This window comes from Platalea leucorodia (genome assembly GCF_965183815.1).
Source record: "Platalea leucorodia genome assembly, chromosome: Z".
Taxonomy (NCBI): Eukaryota; Metazoa; Chordata; class Aves; order Pelecaniformes; family Threskiornithidae; genus Platalea; species Platalea leucorodia.
The window spans coordinates 74,644,320-74,670,186 of NC_138858.1; the positions used below are offsets into that span (position 1 = coordinate 74,644,320).

The 25,867-nt window shown below is 39.6% G+C and overlaps 2 protein-coding genes across 6 annotated transcripts in view; one reads left to right on the top strand and one right to left on the bottom strand.

Annotated features, from left to right (window-relative positions):
* Positions 1 to 1,163, bottom strand: part of IFT74 (intraflagellar transport 74) — a gene marked incomplete at its 3' end in the record, with an annotated part of 31,272 nt that extends 30,109 nt beyond the window's left edge. Inside the window, exons 1-2 of the mRNA XM_082337417.1 lie at positions 1,090 to 1,163; positions 214 to 354 (exon numbers count right to left, since the gene is read on the bottom strand). Coding sequence (XP_082193543.1) covers positions 214 to 330 — 117 coding nt within the window. The 5' untranslated portion in view covers positions 331 to 354; positions 1,090 to 1,163. The remainder of the gene's footprint in view (positions 1 to 213; positions 355 to 1,089) is intronic.
* Positions 1,164 to 1,363: 200 nt separating this feature from the next.
* PLAA (phospholipase A2 activating protein) lies at positions 1,364 to 25,860 on the top strand. 5 transcript variants are annotated; one of them, XR_014230654.1, is made up of 15 exons: positions 1,364 to 1,580; positions 3,498 to 3,691; positions 5,469 to 5,569; positions 5,662 to 5,782; positions 6,113 to 6,280; positions 7,381 to 7,516; positions 8,019 to 8,188; positions 9,292 to 9,449; positions 10,358 to 10,577; positions 11,667 to 11,735; positions 13,305 to 13,367; positions 14,211 to 14,312; positions 17,164 to 17,328; positions 19,606 to 19,765; positions 23,405 to 25,860. XR_014230654.1 is itself a non-coding variant. In XM_082335930.1 (15 exons), exons 2-15 carry the CDS (start codon positions 3,223 to 3,225, stop codon positions 19,417 to 19,419), a joined length of 2,241 nt encoding a protein of 746 aa, XP_082192056.1. In that variant the 5' UTR covers positions 1,529 to 1,580; positions 3,127 to 3,222; the 3' UTR covers positions 19,420 to 19,690. The 5 variants fall into 5 exon arrangements, 4 of the variants coding, with proteins under 4 accessions (XP_082192058.1, XP_082192055.1, XP_082192057.1 ...); XM_082335930.1 differs by lacking the exon at positions 23,405 to 25,860 and adding an exon at positions 3,127 to 3,230 and having other exon boundaries at positions 1,529 to 1,580; positions 18,854 to 19,690; XM_082335932.1 differs by lacking the exon at positions 23,405 to 25,860 and having other exon boundaries at positions 19,606 to 23,392.
* Positions 25,861 to 25,867: the final 7 nt, after the last annotated feature.

Here is a 25,867-nt window from a genome sequence, read left to right on the forward strand (position 1 = left end):
CATCAATGCTATTGAGGTCTTCCAGGTGAACTATTGATGCAAGACCTTCTTGACCCCTTTCAGTCAAAATTAGAAAATAAAACCCTCTACAAAATTAAAACTGTAAAATTCTTCCTGAGAAACTATCACTCCAGTCATGGTACTAAAAAAATTACCAAAAAATGGATAAAAATCTAAATACATCAAAGTTAATGTTCGAATTTTTTAACGTACCCCTGTTCCTATTCTGGTTGCTGATGGAGCCCTTGATGAAGAGGTAGGCCTTGTGGTCAGCCCTATTCCTGCTCTTGAAGAAGGACGAGCTATCGGAGGTCTGTGACTGCTGGCCATATTTGTTCCCTTTTGAACTTCTCCCTGGAAAGAAGGATAGGAAATAGTCCTTGAATTTGCACAAGTTCTTAAAAACTACCACAGATCAACTCTTTAAAGCTTAATTCTTCCCCCTATTAAAAGGAGTTTAGTTTTCTTTAGAAACTGCAAAGCACTTTCTTACTGGAAAAGCATGGTACAAGACAGAGCCAGTGCTCAGAAAGGACCACAGAAAGTCCATCAGTAAATTGAGACAGCAGTCCCTCTTCAGTGCTTACCCAGTCCTCAGTTTATATTGTTAAACAGATAACTCCTGCTAATTCTTGTGGCATTTATTGTTTCAGCATCTGCCCACAGGATTCAAGTCTCTCATGAAACAAACTGGAAGTGAATAGCTGTTGTAAATATCAATTTGGGTTATGAGGAGACTCCTTCAGGCATTACCAGTCACCAATGCAAACCCAGACTGTGACCCCTGATAAATCCTGGTAGCTTTCAGCAGCCCCTTGAGGAGCTCCTCCTCAGCCCTAGCATACAGGGACAGCTTTCCGATCGCTGAAGCTGCCAGGAGGGGCCTGTGAGATGGTGGTACCGTTGGCCATGACCCAAACAGGCAGGAAGAACCCCTGTTCCCCCGGGGCGATAAAAACCCGCCCTCGGACAGGCTGAGGGCCGCTGGAGCCACGGAGGAGCGGATGTCGCGGCACTAACGGCCCCTGCTCTAGAACTGGGAAACGCCGCGGACCCCGGTTCCCGGGCGGCAGCAGCCCCTTCTCTCACCAGACTCCCGAACCGCCATTAAGCCTCCGCAGACAACGGAGACGGTATCGCAGCAACCACCCGGCCAAATAGCGCAGCGCCCGGCTACCGCGAGATTCAGAAATCCCGCTCCGGCCGCCTGTGGTCCGCGAAGACTACACCTCCCAGAGTGCCTCGCGACGGAAGTGCGGCCGTCCTGCCCCTGCTCTGGAGCGCGGTGCCTGCCGGGACATGGAGTCTCGCTGCCGCCGGACGGCGTGCCCCGTGACACCTCTTCCGGCGCGGCGCTTGGCGGTTTCCGGTAGCGGCGGCGGCGGCGGCGAGGATAGTTGCTGTGTCAGGACAGCTCGGCGGCCTCTCGCCATGGCGGGCGAGGGCGGCGCGTACCGGCTTCGCTGCTCCCTGGTGGGGCACGGGCAGGACGTGCGGGGCCTGACCCGCGGTCTCTTCCCCCAGGGCGGTTTCGTCTCCGTCTCCCGGGACCGAACTGCGCGGCTCTGGGCTCCTGACGGGTGAGTGCCGGGCCGCGGCAGAGCTGCCGGCGCTGGGCGGGCCTGGGCGGCTGCTCCGCCTTGCGCTTGTGGAAGGGTGCGGAGGTGCAGCCGCTGGGGGTGCCCCGCCGGGTTGGTCCCCGCCGCCGTGTTCTCTCTTGGAACTCCCGGCTGAGCCGGCGGGGGCCTGGGGCGGTGGCAGGTTGTGGCCGGCGGGGGGAGTCTCTTCGCGGGAGGCGTTGTGATGAGTTTGCGAATGGCTAAGGTATTGCCGCTTGCATGCCTGCCGTTGGGGAAGGTTGTATTTGATCGAACAGTTAACGGCATGTCGATATTTTTAGCGTGCTTTGCAGACACTAATAGTGTCTATAAATATGGGTGTCTTTTTTCCAGGCGGTATTAATGTTATTTCTACCTCTTGGTATTCAGTACCAAAGTACAATGCTGCATTTTGACAGTAAGGCCATATGCTTTGAATATTTTTTAAAAACTCTTTTCTCGCCCTTGCTGAGCAGACTTCTTTGAATATAAAATGGAATATGAACCAAAAACTACACAGAAAACAAATACACAAAGACATTAGAAAAGGAAAAAAACCCAACATTATTTTCTCTGATTTTCGTGTTGTATGGGGTTGTCTCCTACTGGATTTGTCTTGCTGAATTCACTCAGTGAATTTTTCAGCATATCATTATAACCAGAAGAGGTACTGCTAAGTGATGTGAATAGGAGATGATGGAGATGTACGGTATTGCAGGAGGCCACAGGACATATCTCCTCAACTGTCTATACTTTCAAATTGTGAACCACATTGTGAAGTTGCTAGGCATGGATATTCTTTCCACTGGCTTCCAGTGAAGCAGATAATTGGCAAATTTGCCTGAATGCTCACATGTGTGTTTAAGCTGATCTCTGTAGCTCTGCAGCTGAGAGGGAGGAAGACTAATCTCATTAAGTGTGTCTTAGTAAGTCTCTTATCACAAGGGGAAGAACTTGTTAAATGGCATAGAAATTTATTGCAGGAAAGGAAGTCTAATTCTTACCTATAATTTTTGAGGGCTGGTGAGGAAGACATGGGTAACTTATGCAGAGTCATAGCATTGCTAATGATTATCTCTCTCTGCTTTGAAGACTCTGGGATTACAGTAGGCAGGGTTCAGTGGGTAAGCAAACTCCTGTATGTTATTTTTGTTACTTAAATTTTGCAGGAAGGTATGTTACCTTCATTTGTTATCTGTACCTTTGGCAGAGAAGGCGTTTTAGAATTTAGAAGAGCATCATGATTTCCCTACATATCCCAAGCTTTCCAAGCATTAGAGTATGAAGGATGACAGTATGATATGATAAACACCACCACAATGCGCACATTTATTCTGCAGGGATAGGTAGCTTTTTCCAGTTAGTGCTGTAACTATTGAGGCTGGATCATGATGAAGAAATAAGGGTGCTGCTTGAATCAGTTGTAATGTATTTAACTATTAAACCTCTACAGTGCTCCTAATTAAGAGCCAGTGAGTAGATCTGGCAGGCAGTATACTTTCTTTGCTTATGTGCTCTGTTATTTTAGGGTGTATTGGATACATATTTGAGTCTTGAGACAACAAAAGATTTCATAAAGGCAAACTGCAGCTACTTCTGATCAAATTGAGCACAGTGTTTGCCAATGAGCAGGTAAAAACAAAACTAAGTCCTTCCAGGCCTACCATTACTGAAAAATTAGTGGAAAGCTTTAAGTATTGCTTACTGGGTTGGAATGCTGGGATATAATTTTTCTCTTAAGTTTCTCATTCTTTCTAGGTAATCCATAGTATTTATTCATCACAATGCAAGCATAGTTATTAGTTCAAGAATTGGAGTATAAAACACCTGTTGTAATTCAGTACCTCAAATAAGTACTGTTTCTGTCATGACTCTGAACTGATTATCCTATATGTTTAGTCTTAACAGGGGTTTTACTGAAATGCACTGTATGAGTGGCCACTCAAATTTTGTATCTTGTGTGTGCATCATACCTCCAAGTGACCTCTATCCTCGTGGGCTGATTGCAACTGGTGGCAATGATCATAATATTTGCATTTTCACAGTTGACAACCCAGCTCCTCTTTATGTCCTTAAGGGTCATAAGAACACAGGTATGTAGTAATTTTATTTTGGTGTTTGTTGCATAAAAGTTAATGTGATTTGTTAGAGAGGAAATTAAGTTGAAGTTATAAAACTCAAGTTTGATTTCTTTGGTATTTAATGTAGAAAATTCTTAATTATGGCCTCTGCAAGTAGGATTTTATAGTTTTCAATTCATGCAGTGACTTCATTGCACAGCATTCCAAGTTTACACTGATGAATGCTTGAGCTTTTACTGTGTATGTGAACACACGGCAATTTACAGAATAATTACCCTTTTTCCAAGAGTTGCATTTTTAGGAAGCAATTAATTTAGTTTTCCATGTATTAAGCTTAATTTTTATATCAAAGTTGATAGCAGTAGAAAAAGTGAGCTTCCTAAGTAAACAAACTTTCACTGCCTATTTTGTTACCTGGATGGGGAATCTAATATTAATTGGTGCTTTGAATACATAGTGAAGACTAAAAGCTCACTGCAGAACTTTCACCTCTCTTTGGTCAGGTCAGTGCAACATGTGACATGTTAAACCAACTTTGTGTACCTTTTCTTGGGCTATATAATAAAAGATTCAGCAGTTTTCTTATTAGCATACGAAGTTTGTCTTTTCATGAGCTGATTTAGTATTTAATAGACCTTTGAACAGTCTAATTGTTTAATTATAGGGTGTCAAAAATAAACATTTCAAGTCTTAGAGGCTTTGGGGCTTTCTTTAAACTGTGTTAAAGAATATTTGTGGAGCCCAGTTTGAAAATACTCTGAACTGCTAAGCAGTAACAAAAATTTATTTTTGTATTAAAACCTCTTGGCTTTCTCTGAGAAAGAAAGAAAATAATGTCATTGTATAAGGAGGCATGGAGTAGCTTATGTACTTTATCAGAAACCTGGGATGGATGAGTAGTTAAAATAACATCTGACATGCTCCCTCCAGAGGGGTAAAAAGGAATGAGGTGTTCTAGGCAAGTTATAGATTCCCCTACAAAAAGGTATTTGTAGCCATTTTTACAGTAATGTAAAACATTAAGAAAAGTAAAATTTCATTAATTGTAAAGTCTGTTTTAAACTGGGGAAAAAGTAGGACAGGACAAGTGACACGGTAGAATACTGTCCAGTTCCCACTGTGGAGTCATAGGAGCAAGAAACATAAGGCCATACTTTCATGAATGATTAGATGAACAGGGTACTCTCTGTTTATGACTTAGCTCTTTCTATAAACTTACTAGTATAACCTTATTAGCACCGTGTGTCTTCAGTTTTATTACCTGTGTATTACTGGAGTATTTGCAGATTAACGTTTTGCTAAATCTTTAAATGTTACCACAATTTCTTGGTAGTAGTATTATTTTGCCTTCCAAGAAGATGAGCTAAGTATTTTTTGTAAGAAATCTTGCTTCTTGAGATGTACATTAATACATGCTGATGAAATCTTGGCTTTCTTTGTAATCTTAAAACTAAACCTTTGCATTAATTCTGTGTCTTGACTAGTTATCTAACCTGCTTGTCAACATATTCTAGTCTAAGGAGACAAGATCTGGTACTAAGAGAAATTTAAAAATATGAATGTCAAAAAGAAGTGAAAGTTTGTAATCTAAGGTGAAGAGATTTTTAAGCAGCTCCTTTCTAGGTTGCAGTGCAACTACAGTTCTACTTAATTCTTCCCCAAACTCCTCAACACTAAATATGCTCCTAATAAGAAGTAAACCTCCTTAAATACATCTCTCTAAATTGCTGGCATAAGATTGGTGGGAATGCAGGAAACTTGTCAGTGCTGATTTGAATGTTCATTCCAGTTTGCAGCCTTTCATCTGGGAAATTTGGCACATTATTAAGTGGATCATGGGACACGACAGCCAAGGTCTGGTTGAATGACAGATGTATGATGACATTACAGGTATGAAGTTCCTCTACATGAATATAAAATAGGTACTCTGAATTTGATTCTGACAAGTCTAACTATTGGTTTGTTTTGGGTTTTTTTTGCAGGGTCACACAGCTGCAATATGGGCAGTGAAAATACTGCCTGAACAGGGATTAATGTTGACTGGTTCAGCTGACAAAACTATTAAACTGTGGAAGGCAGGCAGATGTGAAAGAACATTCACTGGTAAATGTTGCTGCAGTTGGTAATTTCATCAGGGTCATTGCTCTTTTAAAAATAGAAAAAAAAATCAAAACCCTACAAAACCATAGATAAACTGAACAGGTTTTAGGCACGATTTCTTAAGTTTCTCAAGTTGTATGCCCAGAAATCACATCACTTTTAAAAGAATTATATTTTTTTTCAGAGACTAATGAGCAATGAACTGCTTTTTTTTTAAACTGCTCCCATAATGAAGATTGATTGCCAGAATTTAGATGTGAGCTAAATAGAAATGGTATATTGCTGCTAATGGAAAGAAAAGCTGCATTAAAAGTTTTCCTTTCTTTTATAAAGGACATGAAGATTGTGTGAGAGGTTTAGCTATTCTCAGTGAAATGGAATTCCTTTCCTGTGCTAATGATGCTAGTGTTCGAAGATGGCAGATCTCTGGCAAGTGTCTGCAGGTGTATTATGGACATACAAATTATATATACAGCATCTCTGTCTTCCCTCAATGTAAAGGTAAGATGATTTTTCTGACTATTAACCAAAATTCTTCCAAAATGAAATTACAAAGTAGGCATTCTGTAGTTCTGTGGAGCTGCCACAACTAAAGAACTCAGATAGCATTTAATTTACTTGTTTCCTTTAGCATAAATAATTTTAAAAAATACCATGATTGACTCCAGATCACACCTGTGGCAGAATTGCTCTGGCAGTAGGTGAGATGAAAGGTCCTGAGTTAGGCCTAATTGTAAGGCTTAAGTGAAACTTTAGCGAAACAATAGGCAAAACTATCATCTAGATTGTCACCTGTATTTCAGCACCATTGCAGAGTACTGAAATGATAACGCATGACTTACCAGTTTGAGGTGATGTAAATTTAGATACTTCCAGAGAAAGTTTTTGAGGCTATGTAAATTTAGATACTTCCACAGAAAGTTTTCAAAGTATATTATAAATAATTTAGGTTAAGAATTTTATGTGCGGGGCTTAATTGCATTTGTTTTCAGAGCTAGAGGTTCAGAGGTTCAGAACTAAATGTTGCAGACAGTTGCAGTAGAAACTCCAAGTCAGTGACCTTTGTGTGGATTATGGGACACTTGTGCATTTGTTCAGCAGGTAAAGTGCATGTGTACTAGTGGATGTCATAAATCTGTTATGCCTTAAAATTCCTCATAGAGAAGTTTGTAGACTTTTGAGAGTGCTTTATACATGTTTCCTGAAAAAGCAGGCCTACCTTGCAAAAAATCTGAATTTAAAACAAATGTGAAACTATGCAAGTATAGTGTAAGATAAAACAGTGATGGTTACAAAATTGTTCAAAGTTCTTTGTTTAAACTCTTGGAAGGAGGAAAGAATCTTTTGTTTGTCTTGAGCATAATTTCATTCCCTGTCTGGCTGCTTAGTCTGCAATTTATGCACTTCATTTTTTTTTTTTTTGAGAAGACAACTATGTGGGGCCTTTCTTTTAGCTCTCTTCTTGCAATTGAGAGAAGTATTAAATTGTAGAAAGGTCCTTTTACTGTTCTAATTTTTAGATACCCAGTTGCAGAATAGCATCTAGTATCACAGTACACTAAAAATATGCTTTAAAAGTTTTTATATTTTTTTCTTTTCAGATTTTGTAACTACTGGAGAGGATAGATCTCTTAGAATCTGGAAACAAGGGGAATGTGCTCAAACAATCAGACTCCCAGCTCAGTCTGTATGGTGCTGCTGTGTGTTAGACAATGGTGACATCGTAGTTGGTGCAAGGTATCCAGGTTTTACTCTCAGTGTATTTTTAGATCTAAATCTGCAAAGCCTTGATGAAATTGCAAGCATCACTTTAGATATCAGTTTCATCTATATTTAAAAATACAGCTATCAAAATGTCTGTAGGGATTTAAACATGTGAAGTAGACTTCATCCAAAAAGTCATTCGTTTGTTATGTGGATTACAAAGGTAGAGTGAGTTCTTTGGGAATGTGGTAAACCATGAATAGACTGAAAATGGACTTACAAGTACTGTATAAAGAACCCTTTTGATAGGGATATCCTAACTTGATTTTAAAATTATACTACAGATAGGATTACCTGCTGAAATCCCTCTCTGGGTGTTTTTAGCATCAGAGCGAATTCCTTTCATAAAAATAATTGGGAGGGGTTGTTAGAAATAACGGTGGTTTCTCATGACATAGAAGTCACCATTAGAATGTATGTAATCATTTTGACATTCAAAATAGTATTTCTGTTTGAATGTTTTCTCTCCATTCAGTGATGGAATTATAAGAGTGTTTACAGAGTCTTTGGAACGTACAGCAAGTGCCGAGGAGATTCAAGCTTTTGAAAATGAGCTTTCTCAAGCATCTATTGACCCTAAAACTGGTGATTTAGGAGATATTAATGCTGATGACCTTCCTGGAAGAGAACATCTTAAGGATCCTGGTAAGTCATTGTACTTTTGTGATGTTAGACATGCCTCCAAATCTTGATTCTGAGATATTGAAACTCTCCATAGTTTCCAAAATTAAGGCTTTGATCACTTTCAATAGAGTTGCTGAAGAAAACAGCTTAATTTTGCTCTACTATCCTTTCATTGATTCTTTTGGAGGCAAGACTCTAGTTTAAATATATCATTTTTTTTTAGCCTAAAATGGTAAAAAATATTTATGTTATGAGATAATTTAGAAGAAGGTGGAATTCAGGATGCTGCAGCATGTTCAGGATGTTTTGGATCTGTTATGCCAGCTGTGCCAATAGTATACGAGACAGTTATGTAGTGTGCAAAAGGACTACTGAATGTGGAGTTTTCTTCCTAAAAGAAAAGTAGATGCAAATTTTCTGCTTTAGCTTTCGGCTTGAAAAATAGTTTGTCTTGACTCAGTTTACACTTTCCAGGTACTCGGGAGATTACTGAGAATACAGTGGAAACAGTGGTAGTTAATCATAGAATCGTTAAGGTTGGAAAAGACCCTTAAGGTCATTGAGTCCGACCGTTAAATTTACTCATAAATAGACAAATTACTCATAAATAGACAAATTACTCATAAATAGACAAATTACTCATAAATAGACAAATTACTCATAAATAGACAAATTACTCATAAATAGACAAATTACTCATAAATAGACAAATACTTTTTCCCAAGGTGAAGTAACCAGTGACCTCAGCCCTTGGCTCTGATCAGCAAGTGGCATAAATCTTACAGTCGTATGAAGCTTCCCATCTTGTTAGACCATGGGAGAATATCACCCTTCTTGATTGCCATCTCCCTGGGAAAATGGTAAACTTTTGAAATACTTAAGGATTGCTTTTGCAACTTAGTCCAGTGACAGATACCATTACTGTAATTGTAAAATGCTGTTGTCAAGATTTCTGCTATACTTGTTGCAACATGTAGTATCTAGTTACTTTCTGTGCTGTGACTTTAAATGTTGGTGAACTATGTTTTCATCTTTAAATTGAGTGCTATTTGAAGACTTCTTTCTCTCCTAAAGTAAATTGTGTTCTTGAATTTGTTCAAACTCTTAAACACACCTGTCTACAGGAACAAGAGATGGACAGACACGGCTTATTAAAGATAATGGGAAAGTAGAAGCGTATCAGTGGAGTGTCAGTGAAGGAAGATGGATAAAGATTGGTGATGTTGTTGGTTCTTCTGGAGCCACACAACAAACATCTGGAAAGGTTTTATTTGAAGGAAAGGTATGTGCAAACTTTAATTAGTTTTATTCATTCCTAAGTAAAATGCTTAATTTTCCATGAAAAATTTATTCCAGTTTTTGCTTAGATGAAATATAATTTAGAAAGTAGATATTTGTTGGTACTTTTTTGTTGTCATTGATCTATTAAAACTCAGAGGTAGAAGTATAAGTAAGTACTACTTGCTTTATGATTTTTGAAACACATTTTGTAAAATGAGCAAGCCAATGGAGACAAATTATTTTGGAGAATTGTAAACTATTAGTAGAGAAGTGAAAAGTTTAGTTTTAACTTCCTTTCCAAAGGAGGTGAACTGTACAATTTATAATGCGAGGCTTACCTGAAATATTTGGTACCAGGCTTTCTGTACTCCTTTTCTGTAGTAACTTTTGAACCTAAAGACAGATAAGCTGAAAAATGTTTCCTTTACTGAAATACACATAGAAAAGTCTGTGTCTAGTGCCACCACAGAAGGAATGCCTTTGACGTACTAATTTTCTCTCTCACATGGTTTAAAGAAACCCTAGGAATTTGTTGTTTTCTAGTATTAGAAGTGTGCTTCTAAGACAAGTTTTTTGAGGCATCTGACTGCCCTATAGCTTTGCAGGCAGCCAGAGCCGTCCATGAGAGTTACCTGATGTGTCTGTTATTTTGTAATATATCTGTGCACACATTATCATGATATGTTGTTCTAGCCTGCTCTTCTTGAGACAGAGAATTCTGGCATAGGACATGCCTTAAGTATTTTTTACTTGCAGCCTGTGTAGGAGAGTGTTATTGATACAATCTGCAAGTAGCAGTATTCAAGTTTTTAGGCTTAGCCCTGGGCCATTATTAGTCTGCATTTGATACATCCTTATGTAAAAAGTGCTGACAAACTTGTATTGTTTTTATTTTTATTCTGCTTAAAGGAGTATGACTATGTTTTCACTATTGATGTAAATGAAAGTGGGCCTTCCTTCAAACTGCCGTATAACATCACTGATGATCCTTGGCTGACTGCATACAACTTCCTGCAAAAGAATGATCTGAATCCTATGTTTCTGGATCAGGTGGCCAAGTTTATTATGGACAACACTAAGGGGCAAACACTGTTGAGTACAAGTGCTCAATTTTCAGATCCATTTACAGGTAAAAATTTTAAACTTAAATGATGACATCAGTCACTCCTCCCAGTTTTGTGTCATCAGCAAACTCGCTGAGGGTGCACTCTGACCCATCTTCCATATCTTTAATGAAGATGTTGAACAGGACTGGATGCAGTACTGACCCCTGGGGTACACCACCAGTGACTGGCAACTAGATGTTGTGCCACGGATCACTACCCTCTGGGCCTGGCTGTGCAGCTCCTTTTCAATCCACCTCACTGTCTGCTCAGGCAGACTTCAGTGTCATAGCTCCTGCACTTCTTGTACAGGACTTTCATGTCCTCAAATGAAGAGGGGAAGGCACAGATAGATCTGACAATAAAAATATGGAAACTCGACAAACTTGTGAAGTATTTGTCAGAACAAATCTTCAACAAAATTTTAATCAAGCCAGTTGTATTTTTCAGTCTAGTCTTTTTTTTCTAGTGGAAGAAAACTCCGCTTTTCATATTACTCTAAGAGGTGGCCAGGTGCTGTTAAGGCAATTAATAAAATACAAAAATTTAGCTAGAGAATGAACTGAAACTAGGTGAAATACATAAATGACCCTTTTTCAGGCAGGAAATGGAACTAGAACAAGTTAATTATTCATAAGCTGAACCGTGTTAATCAATGACATCTTGCTTATCACATTTACAAAATAAACCAGTCTTATTTCAACTGATTTCACAAAGATGAAGTTAGGAGTAAAATGTCATCAAAATAATTCAGCTAAATCTTTTTCTTGCAATGAACTAGAAGCAAGAATACAGGCTGTTAATCAGGTTCAGATATAACTCACAGAGCTGCAGTCACCTGAACTTAGGCACATACTTTTGATCTGGCTGTGTCCAAATGTGTAATGCATATGCTCAGAAAACAAATTTCTGACCCTCAAATAATTAGGAAGAATTTGTTCAGCATCAGGAGACTTATGTGTGGATAGGATCAGATTTCTTATAATGCCACAATAAACAATAAGACATATTTGATGTTTGGCTTTATTTTTGAGCTGCTTCTCTCTGAAAAGCATTGAAATTTAAAAACATCAAGCTGTGTACAGTAGTCATTGCTTTTCTTATGGTTTCACTAGGTGCTGGACGTTATGTCCCAGGCTCTTCCTCTGGATCAAGTACAATACCTGCGGCAGATCCATTTACTGGTAATGTGAAATTCATAATCTGTCTTGCTAGCATTTAAGATGTGTATTTTATCGTGTTCAGTTGCATTCAGTGTTCGGCTCCAGAACACTGTTTTTTGCAGTTCTGCATTTAGGGCAGTAGTGTGGGACAGACTGCTAAGGTGGACTCTGCCACTGTCAAAGCATGTCCAGATCTGTTCAGTAGAGAAGAGCCCTCTGCTCTCTGGTCTGCCTCTTGTCACTGTCCTCTACAGCAGAGGAGTAGGTCTTAACCTCATGTTCTGTCAAACTCTCATAGGCATGGCCAACATGGGAATGGGTATATTCATTGAAATAGTTTTCTTTTTTCCTTATTATTCCTTTTTTCTTATTACATGACTTTTGTTGGTACCTTCCGCCCTAAATTTTAGATTCTAACCCTCCTTGGCATAGCTAGTTTAAAGTCCTTGCTAGTTTAGCAAACCTGTTTGCAAAGACATTCCAGCCCTGATTTGTCAGACTTATCCCATCCTTGATCAGTAGCTCTTGCTCCTCAGAGAGGGTCATGTAGTCAATAGATGCCAAAGTCCTGCCTGCAAAACCAGCCATGCAGCGAGTTGCTGACCCAGTTGATGAGTCTGTTTCTACTCAAGTGTTTTTGCTTTGCTGGCAGCATCAAAGAAACACCACGTGGGCCCTTCACCCTTGCTGCCAGAGCTCTCTAATCACTCTTGATACTCTCCAGGACTTCCTTGGCAGTATCATTGATGCCAGTATGGAAGAGTAACAGGGTAGTAGTCTGAAGGCCAGTGGCAGTTTCTCTGCAGCATCCTGGCCTCCAGCAGACACAAACATCTCAAGATACTGGGTCATGTCAGTAGATGGGTGCCTCCATACCTTGCAGGAGGAAGGCTCCCATTACTGCTGCTTGCGTTTTGCCTTTTTGCAGGCGCGAGGTGCAGTATCAGCTGGCTCTGATGCATCTCCTGTTGGGTGTCTGTCCTCACCACTGCCAGGGCACTGTTCATGTTCCACAGTTGCAAATCTGCAGGTGGAGCAGAAGCCTTTGTGCTGTTGCCAAAAGCCACAGCCTTTTGCCTTCCCTATCTTGAGAGTCTTTCTCAGTTCCTATTCTGCTGTCTCCAGCTATGTCTCCTCCCTTGCTTTGTGTGGCTTAGGCTGTGGTCTCTGCAGATGCCAAGACACTGCAGTTCCTTCATCTGAGGCCTCAGTGTGACAGAGTCCACTTCCCATAGGAGAGGCCACTGCTGCCCCCAGGCACAGAGAGAGGCCAGGCTCAGGCAGCGTTGTCCTCCCCCTGGAGCTTGTCATGGATAAGGTATCTGCTGCGCTGAGGGCCTTTGCGCCAGTGGGTGCCGGAGACCATGCCAGAATGTTTCCCAGCTGTGGGTCACTTAGCTTGCCAATGCCATCATCACCACCAGCACCACCCTCATGCATATGCATAGATTTAATCCTTAAATTTCACGAAGTGTTGAAGACTTCTTAATTCCTTTAGTGCAAAATAACACCTTTAATAGTGATGTTTGAAAACTAGTAACTAAATACAGGTATACATTAGTGTTTAAAAAGCCTAATGTCTCCAATCAGGTTCTGGTCGCTATGTTCCTGGTTCAGCATCAAATGCAGTGGGTGGGGTTGATCCATATACAGGTAAGATATGATGCCTGCCAACGAAAAGCATTGCTGATCTTTTGCTTCAGTTTTTCCTTTGACAAGGATTCTATATTGATGCAAATTTACACTTGATTAAAAATAATGAGCTGATTGAAGCTGCTTATACTCTGGAAATTATTCAGAAAATAGGGATAACAGAGCCTTCCTTTACACACAGGAATCATGCACAGAAGCTTTAAAATATATGATAGTAATCTGTTTTTCAGAGGATTTTTGTTTTCCTAGTAGTTATGTTGTTGATCAAAGAAACTGATAGAGGTACTTAATGGAAATTACAGAGTATCAGCCACTAATTCACCTATGATTCTAGGAAATCATTATAGATCATAGGTTAAAGCTTTTCATTACTCTTTCTAAAGAGATTTCAGGCTACTATTGCATGTGACTTAACTTGGTCATATCTGCAAATCTTCCAATATATAAAAACTTTGCATATTCATTATGAAAATAATCAAAAGATAAGATTGCAGGGGCAGCAGGGATCTTTGTTCTAACATGACCCTTGCCATTTTCATGTCTTAACGTTCCTATGAATGACTATCTATTTAGGTCATGTAATTCAGAAATCACAGTTAATAATTTACACTTGCATAGTACATTTTTACATTGGGGAGAACAGTTTGTGAAGGTATTACTTTTAAGCTTTAACCCTTGAATATAAAAATAACATAAGGAATGAAGCTATTTGCATAATTATTCAATTTTTTTTTTAAGATATTTTTCTGAGTAATGTCCAGCAGGAGGGACTTACTGATAGAATATTGTTCTATGTCAGACACTTTGGTACGCTGTTGAACTTCTCATATTTCTTTTATGTAGGAATGGGTGCCTACCAATCAGCTGCAGCAAAAGTTGAAAATATTTATTTTCCAAAGAAGGATGCTGTCACCTTTGACCAGGCCAATCCTACACAGATACTGGGTCAGTGTTTTAATTTCAAGGATGGTTTTATTTTTCATCTGTCTGAAGTAACTTCACTTTTGATCTTTTCAAAAAGCTAAGTGATTGTCCATAGCTTCCCTACTATTTCTTGGTTTTGACCTTTTAAAATTGCATTCATCACTTTAATGATGCATATATTTGAAGGCTTATGAGTATGAGTAAATTTCACAAGAACTCTTATCTAATATGGGATATCCAGTTTTTTTTCCCCCTTGCCTTATGTCTGCTGTTGTTCAGCGTCTTTTTAATCAAGCTGGTACATTTGAATACTGTACTTTTTTTCACCTAGCTGCTGGGTATGTAGCTCATGTGCAATCCCTTTCTGATTTTGCTCATGAAAGTTTTAGTTCACCAGGTAGCCATACAGTATAATCTATGAAGTTTTAAAGTAAGGCACTCTGCAATGTCACGGGTTGTAATAGTCACTTCTATATTTAAGCAGAACTCTATGTATAACAGAAAAAGAAAACAGTGTACAATATTTAGTAATTATACCCATTTTTGGTAAATTTTATTATTGGCTTGTTATTACCTTTCTTTTCCCATGTTTTCTGCTTTCTCTTCTATATTTTTCTGTAAACGTTCCAAAGAATCTCTACCCTATTTGTCACTGATTTATTTCAGTATGTTTCTGTAGAATGCCTTAGTACATTTATGGGTTTTGTAAAACTAGTTTATATTCACAATGTACCTGCCTTGAAGATCTCCAAATTAAAATTCTCTCACTTCCTTCCCTCCCCTTTTTATACAGAGCTTAAAAATGTAGTCTTCTGACGAGGAAACTTAAAATGAGAGATTCTGCTTTTCAGAAAAAGCATACCTTCACCTTTATTCAGCTTCTTGAAGAGAAGAGGCCTTACAGTCATGGAATCACAGAATGGTTTGGGTTGGAAGGGACCTTTAAAGGTCATCTCATCCAAACCCCCTGCCATGGGCAGGGACATCTTGGTGAAAGCCCCATCCAACCTGACCTCAAACACTTCCAGGGATGGGACATCCACAACTTCTCTGAGCAACCTATTCCAGTGTCTCTTTTGGTTTAAAACCAATACCCCTTGTTCTGTCAATACAGGCCCTGGTAAAAAGTCTCCCTCCATCTTTCTTACGAGCCGCCTTTACATATTGAAAAGCCTCAATAAGGTCTCCCTGGAGCCGTCTCTTCTCCGGGCTGAATAACCCCAGCTCTCTCAGCCTTTCCTCCTTTTTAGGAGAGGTGTTCTAGTCTCTGATCACTTTTGTGGCCCTCCTGTGGACCCGTTCCAACAGGTCCATTTATTTCTTGTGCTGGGGACCCCAGAGCTGGATACAGTACTCCAGGTGGGGTCTCATGAGAGTGAACAATTACCTCCCTCGACCTGCTGGCCACACTTGTTTTTCATGCAGCCCAGGATACAGTCAGCTTTCTGGGCTGCAAGCGCATATTGCCGGCTCGTGTCCGGTTTTTAATCCACTGGTATTCCCAAGTACTCTGCAGGGCTGCTCTCAATCCCTTCATCGCCCGGTCTGTACCAATACTGGGGATTGCCTCAACCCAGGTGCAGGACCCTTGCTCTTGAACTTCATGAAGTTTGCATGGTTCCACTTCTCAAGCCTGTCAAGATCACTCTGGGGCCTTCTGTCTGTAGTATTGCTCTTCTACATATTGTTCAGGTTTCATTTGCTGTTTAAAAATATCAGTCAGAATCTTCAGTCAGCCTCATCCTGTTTCCCTGAATTTTCTTGGGCTCTGCTATTTGTTCAGGGAGAAGATAAAGGATTCACAAACTAGAAATTTTTTTTCTGGAGGTTGTCACTAGTGAATAGATTTAGCCTCCTCTTAGTTTTGCACAGATTTTACAGTAAAAATTTGTCCAGAACTTACTGAGAGAGAGAAGAGCAAGACTGGCTGACTTTCATTCTGCTATGTTCTAGCAAAGTAGAGACTTTTACTTAGTCTTAAAAACATACTTCGTCAGTTTATTTTTGTCCAGTATTCTTGAAGGATAACTGTACTAGCCACAGGTTTAGTGGGTTGTTTGGTTTTTGAAGCTTAGAATCTGATAACTAGGTTTAGTGAGTTTCCTGCAGTTTTGTAACAGTGCATGGTTAAATACGCTTGCAAATATTATGGCTGGACTGGGATAGATTTAATAGCTGTATGTTTTGTTTTGTTTTTTTTTCATAAGAGGCCCACAGTTGATTTTTGTGGATACTATAAAACTCATAAGGGTGTACTGATGCAACGCTGCCTGCTTGTGTGTTTATTGACATGGCCCTTATCAGTTCCGGAAGAACTATGATTGGCAGGTGCTTAATGCTAGATCCATTTTAAGCAAAATGCTGTACATGAAAATAATTTTTCCAATACTTTGATTTTTCAGTCATATTGAAATTTGAATATAGGACATGGTGCAATCATATTTTGCTTATAACACTTAAATAATAAAAATACAAAAACTGTGATCACACTAAGAACATACAGCTTCTTTATTGTTTTTACTACCTAGTAATAGAAAAGACCAAAAAAGGAATCATGTTTCAGTTATGAAGACTAATGGTCTTGTGATCCTTTTCTGCATTTTTGCTTGCATGTAGGCTAAATGTGAATTCTGAATCACTGTGTTGCAGTATTAGAGGGGGGCTTAATAGTAGCAATCATTGTGATGATTAGAAACTTAAAATTAGAAAGATGATGAAACTAGGAAAATTAATGTTTAAAAATTTGAAACCTCCTAAACCAATTACAATAGTTGTAACTTGTTTGTAAAGTGTTTTTGTAGTATTTCATTTGAGATCTAGATTTGTGAAGTTCTAATGTTGGAAAGCCATGCCTCTTCTGTTGGTCTTACAGGCAAATTAAAGGAACTTAATGGCAGTGCAACTGAAGAACATAAGCTTACAGAAGATGACTTGATAATCCTAGAAAAGTTATTGTCTGCAACATGCAACACCTCTGCAGAAACACCTACAGCACAGCAACTCCAGACTTTATGGAGAGCAGTTAACTGGCCAGAAGGTAGACACAATTATTTTTTGTACCATTATCTCACCAATACTTCACCATGAGCCAAAAGTCTTGTTATGCTGGCTGTTACACAGTCTGTCTCAAAGAGTTTATAACCCAAGTAGAAATCAGAATATGATAAACAGATGCTAATAGCACTCATTACTGGCAGGGGCAGTGGCCTGAATTGCAAAATTGGGAATCGGTTGTCAGGTTTTGTTGTTGGCCCAACAATAAAGGAGAAGCTTGATATAAACATCAGTCATGGTTATTTCATTAGTGGAAGCATCCTCAGGAGATTTGAGGCTTGTTTGGAAATAGAGCAAAGAAGTGTGAGGTTGAAGTCCTAAGTTGTTATCAAATGAGAGTTGAAATTATGGAGATAAATTATTAAAAAAATCTCAAAAGTAGCTCCTGTTCAATATGGTAGAAAAGAAGTTACTGAAGCTAGGTTGCGTGGTTAGAACTGCGTTAGTGAAATAACATTCTGAATGAATGCAAGTTGAGGTGATACATTTTCATTTGATAATGTATCATTGTCAGCCCTGATGGATTGGAAAGGCTGGTTTGGTTGTTACTGTACATTCTGGAAAAATGGATACATTGCATATACCAATATCTAAATATGCAGTTAAAATGAACTGCTTTCTTGAAGTTGCAGTTAAAGATTTATTAACAAGAAGAATATTTTGGTATTAAAAATTCATACTCGTTATATAGCATCACTTAATCAAACTATGTTTTGCACAGCTGGGAGCTGGTGATGGCTAATGTCTCCATACCTTTCAGACTCTTTGTATTGTACAAAGTGTTAATTCTCAAGATTCTGTGTATCTGTAGGAAAAACTGCTCAATAAGTAGCTAAACAGGTTCAGCTTTGATTTAGTTGTAAGCGTGAGGTACTGATAGTAGACCCAAGGAGCCAGATATATTTGACATTTGGTAAAGTAGGGGGGAACTACTGAACAAACTCTTAAGTTCAGTTTCCTCACAATGATTTCCAGCTGACTGGTTGAGGACATCTTTTTTTTTTTTTTTTGCAAATTATGTCTGAGAGTTGAAGGTAGTCTAAAATTTTTTTCTCATTTTTCTTTCTGTAAGCAGTTTTGTAGCTATACTAAACTGTAAGGTATGTAATGAGGACAAAGGGAGATGCTGCCTGTGTAGGGGTGTTCAGTCACTGGGAAGCTTTCAGAGACCTTTTTTGGATTAGTTATACTTTGTGCTTGGCTTCAGCGTTATCAATTAGAGTTTTTAGGAAAGATTTTAAGATTTTTTGCAAAGCACTGTGTTTATTCTAAACGAAGGAGCATGTTTTTCGTGATCAATTGAAGTGTTACTAGAATGGGTTTGTCAATACTTGTCCTCATGAATTTCAAGCAACTTGTGCTTTACCTAAATCTCTTCCTGCATGAAACTGTTACTGTCTGTTTCCAAAGCTAGGGGTTCAGGAATGCCCGTATCTGGAAGAAACTCACCAGCACATTTGCACATAATGCAATATTAACACTAAAATATTTTTTGTTTTGTTTCTTAGATATTGTCTTTCCAGCCCTAGACATTCTTAGATTGTCTCTCAGGCATCCCACTGTGAATGAGAACTTCTGCAGTGAAAAGGATCACGTACAATTTATCGTCCTTCTCCTTAAATTTCTGAACCCTAAAGGAAAGCAAGCAAACCAGCTGTTGGCACTTAGAGCTCTTTCCAATTGTTTTGTCAGCCAGGCAGGCCAGAAGCTCATGATGGAACGGAGAGATGAAATAATGACACAAGCAATAGAAACGAAAGCAGGCAATAATAAGAACGTCCACATTGCGCTTGCCACACTGACGTTGAACTATGCTGTATGCTTACATAAAGTCAGCAACATTGAGGGCAAAGCTCAATGTTTATCAGTAATCAGCACAGTTATGGAAGTTGTTCAAGATCTTGAAGCTATTTTTAGACTGCTTGTGGCTCTTGGGACGCTAATCAGTGATGATACAAATGCTGTGCAATTAGCTAAGTCTCTTGGAGTTGACTCTCAAATAAAAAAGTATGCCTCTGTATCAGAACCGGCTAAAGTAAAGGAATGCTGTAGGTTTGTTCTTAATCTGCTATAATTGTTTGTTTTTCTTAGCACTTGGGAGACACAGTGTATGCAGAAAAAAAGAGACGCTTTTGTTCATATTTTGTGACAGACTATAATTGAGAAAATACTGTGGATTAATTACACTTGATTTGTTGCAAGACAGAGCAAATAAAACTTTTTACACTGTTTGTTATTTGACTGCTTTTCTGAACTCTAGTGCACAGGATCTTCAGAGGAAGTCCTTCTGATGTAGCTCAGATCAAAACAGATCACCAAGAAGTCAAACCATCTCAGCACTTAAAGGTCACCTAGATGGAAACGTAGGAAATGGCAGTGATACAGTAACTGTCAACTCCGACACCCACCCCAACAGCACAGTGAGTCTGTTTCTTGATTGTGCTTGTTGTCAGCAGAGAAGGTGCCGTGAGAACTGTTAAGGTCAATGGGGTTTCTCACAAGCCTATTGGTTAATAGTAATCCTGGTCAAATATCCTGGTAAGGAAATGCATGTACCTAATTTTCTGTCAGCTTTTTTCTATTTCCTTTTAGAAACCTAGCTGTTTTATGGCTCCTTATGTTTTTAACCTAGAACTATGTGACTTTTTGAGGGGTAGAATCTTTAACTGACATATAGGTGTCATGCTTCACTGGTGAGTGAGTATGCTGTAGCTTGTAAAATGGCTTGAACTTCTATAAAAGCTTTTACATGACTTTTAATGACAGGAATACTCCACGAGTTGATAGCAAGTGTCTTACCCTAAAGTATGTTGTAAAATATTAGATGATTTTTAAAAAAAAAAAAAAAGGGCATCTTGAAGAGTGGGAGAGAAATTTAGGTGCAGAGAACAGATTGAGCAGCAGAAACTGGAAGAGGCTTCCTAGAGGTGGTCGATGCCCCAACCTGTCAGTGTTTAAGAGGCCATTTGGACAATGCCCTTAACAATTTGCTTTAACTTTTGCTAAGCCCTGAAGTGGTCAGGCAGTTGACTAGATATCACTGTAGGTCCCTTACAACTGAAATATTCTATTCTGAACTGTACAAATGTAAAGTCAAGTTTTATGAAGTAGCTTTAAGATAATAACTGTGGTGACTGTAAAAAGGGAAAACAATACTTTACAGCTATTCCAGCAGATCCAAGATGTTCAGCTCAAAAGGGGAATGTTATTTCCTACTACTCCTGCAAATGTTACACTTTTGGTCTAGAATTAAGATGAAGTCAAGATGGTCAATGTTCAAGTTAGATTTTTCATTAGACTAATAGAATGGAAAACATGAAAAAAATGGGCAAGCTTTTCTGGCACATGAGCTCTTCATCACATGATACCTGTCTGCCTCACCTGTGTCAGGTGTGAAGGATTTTGTGACCAAGAGCTCTAACTTTTTTTGCTCCGTTTACCTGAACTGTCTGAATTACTGCATTACTTCCAGCAAACATTGCGTCTCAGATCCTTACTTGCACACTTGTACTGTTAAACTTCTGATGGATTTCCAGATATGTATCCTCACAAACAGTCTTGATCATGGCCTCAGTCACAGGTTTTCTCATTTGGTCCACTGCAGGTTCATGTATAAGGCAGTCCAAGAGATTATTCAGGATTCACAGTGCTTAACAATAGATAATCCCCTTCCTGGGAAAACATCTAAGAAGTTACCTTTAGGAAACATGTCTGTGAAATAACGTGCCTGTCTGTTGAATTTTGGTTGCCTACTATACTGTTCTTGAAGCTTTAGCTTTTTAATGTTGTGCTCTTTAACTCTGTTTGTACATGTGCTATTTTAAGAAAGCTATACTCATCTAACATTTTGGTTTTGTTATTGTGGGATTGCTCTGTTACAGATTACCTCTTTATGTGAAGCTTGTCATGAACTTCCCAGACCAAAAATTAATGTTTATATTAATAAACATACTCTGGCAACTCCAAGAAATGGTATATTAAGAGATACTACAAAATTCACTTAAATTTGCAGGGAAGTGATGGGGCTTAGCAAAAAATCCTTCATCTGGGGAGTGCAGTGCTACATGTTAGGCAAGATATACAAAGCAGGCCAGGAATATGTGGATAGAAGGACAGCTGCTGCTACAGGGTACTGTGGTAGCTGAGCGTACCATGAGGTAGCACTGTCTGAGGGAATAGACGGAGTGCAGGACATTGGATCCCATCCCCACAGGAATTGTGCTTGGAGTGTCTGTCTCCACAGAGACATGCAGTGGCAGCATAGGCAATGGAGGTAACATGCAAAGGAGGTAATGGGAAAAAAAAACTTACAACACAGTGCAAGATCTTCCAGTATGTTGTAAGATCTTACAACAAGGGTTTGGGTTTTTTTAATTGACACAGAAACATGTTGGCATTCTTATGCTTTCATGCATTTGTGCAGTGGCTTTCAGTGAGGATTTTCCCAAGCTAGCAACGCAGACCGAGTGCAAAAAGAGGAGAAATTCACATCTTTTACAAAGCCGTGGATGGTTTTTTCTGTAAAAATATGTGAGATTTCAAGAGCCCCTTCAAGAGAAATGGTGTCTTCTGCTAAGAATTCAAAGCTTCTCAGTGGATGATATAATTCTGTTTGCATCTTTTTCAAAGCTACAATGGAAGCTCTTAGAAAGAACAGCAAACAGCATGTCGTAGCACTTCACAGTGAACCTTTGTTGTTAGGCCTGCCTTGGATTTTATGAAGTGGGAGTACCTGGGATCTACTTAGGCCAGAACTCAGCATACAATATAGAATGCCTTACGAGGGAACTGAATGAGGAATCAAAACTGACTTAGGTCAGCACCAACTGCTGTATGTGCCAAGACAAATGGAGACTATAGTCACATAACCTGGCATACATGAATCACAAGATTTCTGTAATTATTATGATGCATGTTGCTCTTATCAGGGCCTAATCTTGTCTGAGATGTCTGAGTAAGACATGTAAGTAAACATGTCTGAGTAAGACATGTTCAGGTTGCAGACAGAAATAGACTAACTTCAGTCTGCAAACCTATTTCATTAAAAAGCACTGTACATTGAACTATACATTCATGAATCATTGAATGCAGTCACTTCTCTATAATGTAATATGCTAAAGTAATCTACTATAGAAGAGTAGTACCATAGATCAGTACTAAAAGACGTAACTGTAAATGCTTTAGGAAATGTAACTTGTTGGTTCCAATCGTGAAGTTTTTTGTTTAAAAATATTTAGTTAAACTGTCTTAGCTGAATTTGATCCATTACTATATACTGTGATCACTTTCCTTTTTTATTCTCCCTCTCTTTAAACTATCAACAAATCCAAAGTCTAGGAACAGTGGACATTTCCCACCTTTTCAAAATGTGTAGTGAATAAACTGTGAAATTAAATGTTCAGCAACAAGATGCCATACGTGACTGTTGAAAACCTAGAGACGTATCTGGGCATTTTCAGATTTCCTGTTCTTCCAATGGATTTTTGATGTTTATTGACCATAGAGATTGACCTTTCAATTTTGGTGGGAATTTTTTTTTTCTAGACTTTCCAATTGCAAAGATGAATTTGCAAATGTGGACCAAGTCACTGTTGATCTGTATCAAACAGTGGAAAAAAGAAGTGTTAAGTATGAGCTACCCCTTTTCGACAGTAAATTTTAAGCCTGACTGTGACCACATAAATGCCAGTATTGTTAGAAATCGTTTTATCAACACATCCAGTTAGCTTCTGTACTCTGTGTGAATAGATGCTGCATTCATTGAAAATACAGTCCACACAAATAAAAGTGCAGGTTTTGTATAAAAATAACAGCTCAGGCAGTTATTAGGTATTTGATTATTCCTAATTCATCTTTAACACTTGTCCTTTTTGCATGCCTAAGCATATACTGCTTAACCTTTTATTTTCCATATAGTTGCTCAAGGGATCTCATTTTCATGTCAAACTTGTACACCCCTCATCAACATTTCCTAATTACATTACCTCTGACACCTTCAGAGTACACTAAGGCTGTCATTTTGTGATGATAAATATGAAGATCTATTCCCACCCATCCAGGTAATCTAACAACACAGACTAACCAGGATCAACTCTGACCCTGTGAATGCACATTATCTGACTCTGCAAGGACTCACGCTTACTGAAAAAAGAAGAGATGACACTTAATAAATTCTTCTAACCCTTTTGAAAACACAATGTCAAACACTGTATTACCTGTATTGGTTTATTTCTTTTTATCATCTGGCCGCAACGCTTTTGATCACCATTAGCTTTGTACAACTTGGCATTTGGTGGACCTTGACCTAAATGGGGCAGTAGCACCAATGCTGTTTGAAGATCCAACACAACGTGGAATATATCAAACTGGAAGCAATGTGTTTGAATCTGGGAAAAAAACAGACCTGGAAGAAAAACAAATGGACACTCTGCTGCATTAAATAAAGAAGGAAATTGTTGCATGTCTCTGCACAGAAAAGGAGGTTCTGAATACAAATTCTTTCTGTGTCATGATGGACATTTGTCTACCCCGGTCTTTATGTCCAGCTAACTATCCTCTTTAACTGGCATTTCCCTCTATGGCCAATCTTGGGGCTGGTGGCTGAAGGCTGAGCATTCTCTTACTGAATTGCACAGAGTGGTCATCTGCCTTCAGTGGGCTTCTCTGCCATGATTCCCACTTGTTTGCATCCCATGAAAAATTGTTTGTCACGCTTCTACGATACTCATGAAATAACACAGAAAAACTAAATTTATTGTTGACATTAGCACTTACGGGGATATGCATATTTGATTGTTTATTATGGATATTTCCATGCTTGAACCATTTTTAATGGAGCATATTTCAGTAGAAGTTAGCAATACATCAACCATATCAGTAAGAACAAGTTTCTGGGGACAAAAGGTTACATGAGAACCAAGTTAAGGTGATCACTGTGATGTGTATCCTGTTGCTTAAAGCTTCATACCAGGGGCTCAGAAGAGCAGCTCTGACAATTTTTAAGCAAGTCTGAGATGTGACTCTCTGGAACAACAGAGAATTAAGTCGAATGTACCTCTGCTGGGCAGACTATATGGACTATAGCAAAGACTAGAACCAGACTAGGCAAATCAGCATTAAAGATTTTTTTTTTCCTCAGGCAGAACATCTTTGCTGAGTAAAAAAACAAACGGACGGCCAGGCCCGAAGAGTTGTGGTGGAGTTAAATCCAGTTGGCAGCCGGTCACAAGTGGTGTTCCCCAGGGCTCAGTGTTGGGACCAGATCCGTTTAATATCTTTATCAACGATCTGGATGAGGGGATTGAGTGCACCCTCAGTAAGTTTGCAGATGACACCAAGTTGGGTGGGAGTGTTGATGTGCTGGAGGGTAGGAAGGCCCTACAGAGGGATCTGGAGAGGCTGGATTGATGAGCTGAGGCCAGCTGTATGAGATTCAACAAGGCTCAGTGCTGGGTCCTGCCCTTGGGTCACAACAACCCCATGCAACGCTACAGGCTTGGGGAGGAGTGGCTGGAGAGCTGCCTGGCGGAAAACGACCTGGGGGTGTTGGTTGACAGCTGCCTGAACATGAGCCAGCAGTGTGCTCAGATGGCTAAGAAGGCCAACAGCATCCTAGGTTGCATCAGAAATGGCGTGGCCAGCAGGACTAGTGGCGTGATCGTCCCCCTGTACTCAACACTGGTGAAAGACATCGAAGTGCTGGAGCATGTCCAAAGAAGAGCAACAAGGCTGGTGAAGGGCCTAGAGCACAAGTCTTATGAGGAGCGGCTGAGGGAGCTGGGGTTGTTTAGTCTGAAGAAAACGAGGCTGAGGGGAGACCTTATGACTCTCTACAACTACCTGAAAAGAGGAACTACCTCCCAAGTGAGGAAATGGCCTCAAGTTGCACCAGGGGAGGTTTAGTTTGGATATCAGGAAAAATTTCTTCACCGAAAGGGTAGTCGGGCACTGGAACAGGCTGCCCAGGGAAGTGGTTGAGTCCCCATCCCTGGAGGTATTTAAAAGACGTTTAGATGTGGTGCTTAGGGACATGGTTTAGTGGTGGACGTGGCAGTGCTAGGTTAACAGTTGGACTCAATGATCTTAAGGGTCTTTTCCAACCTAAACGATTACATCCTACAAATGTATTCAGGTGTTTTGCAGGTGCTGCTGAGCACAAAGACAACGTTACCTGGATAATGTAGCTTGCTTGGATTTTAGGTCATCTACTTTGGTTTGCAAAAGGCTTTGGACAGGATCTTTGGTTCCAAAGAGCTGCCAAGGAAAGAATGGTGGGCCACACATTGTTGAAACAGGTTGAAAGCCAGGGAAAAGCAGTCAGGATTAAGTAGTAATTACTGAGGACCAAAGATAATTGTATAAATGGGTGGCTTGCCCACGTTTGGAAAGTTTTATTCCCACCCCTCTACTCGACAAAAAACACGCAACAAAATTAAAGCATCCCAAGACCACTCCCCACCCGGGCAGGCGGAAAGCCGAGGTGCGGGGCAGCTGCCGCCGAGAGCAGCGCCCGCGGCACAGGC

Excerpts from the sequence above, each read along its gene's own strand:
- PLAA (XM_082335929.1), top strand. The coding sequence starts at position 1,432 with ATGGCGGGCGAGGGCGGCGCGTACCGGCTTCGCTGCTCCCTGGTGGGG. Across the intron at positions 8,189-9,291 it reads AGAACATCTTAAGGATCCTG|GAACAAGAGATGGACAGACA; the intron begins GTAAGTCATTGT and ends ACCTGTCTACAG. Across the intron at positions 9,450-10,357 it reads AGGTTTTATTTGAAGGAAAG|GAGTATGACTATGTTTTCAC; the intron begins GTATGTGCAAAC and ends TTCTGCTTAAAG.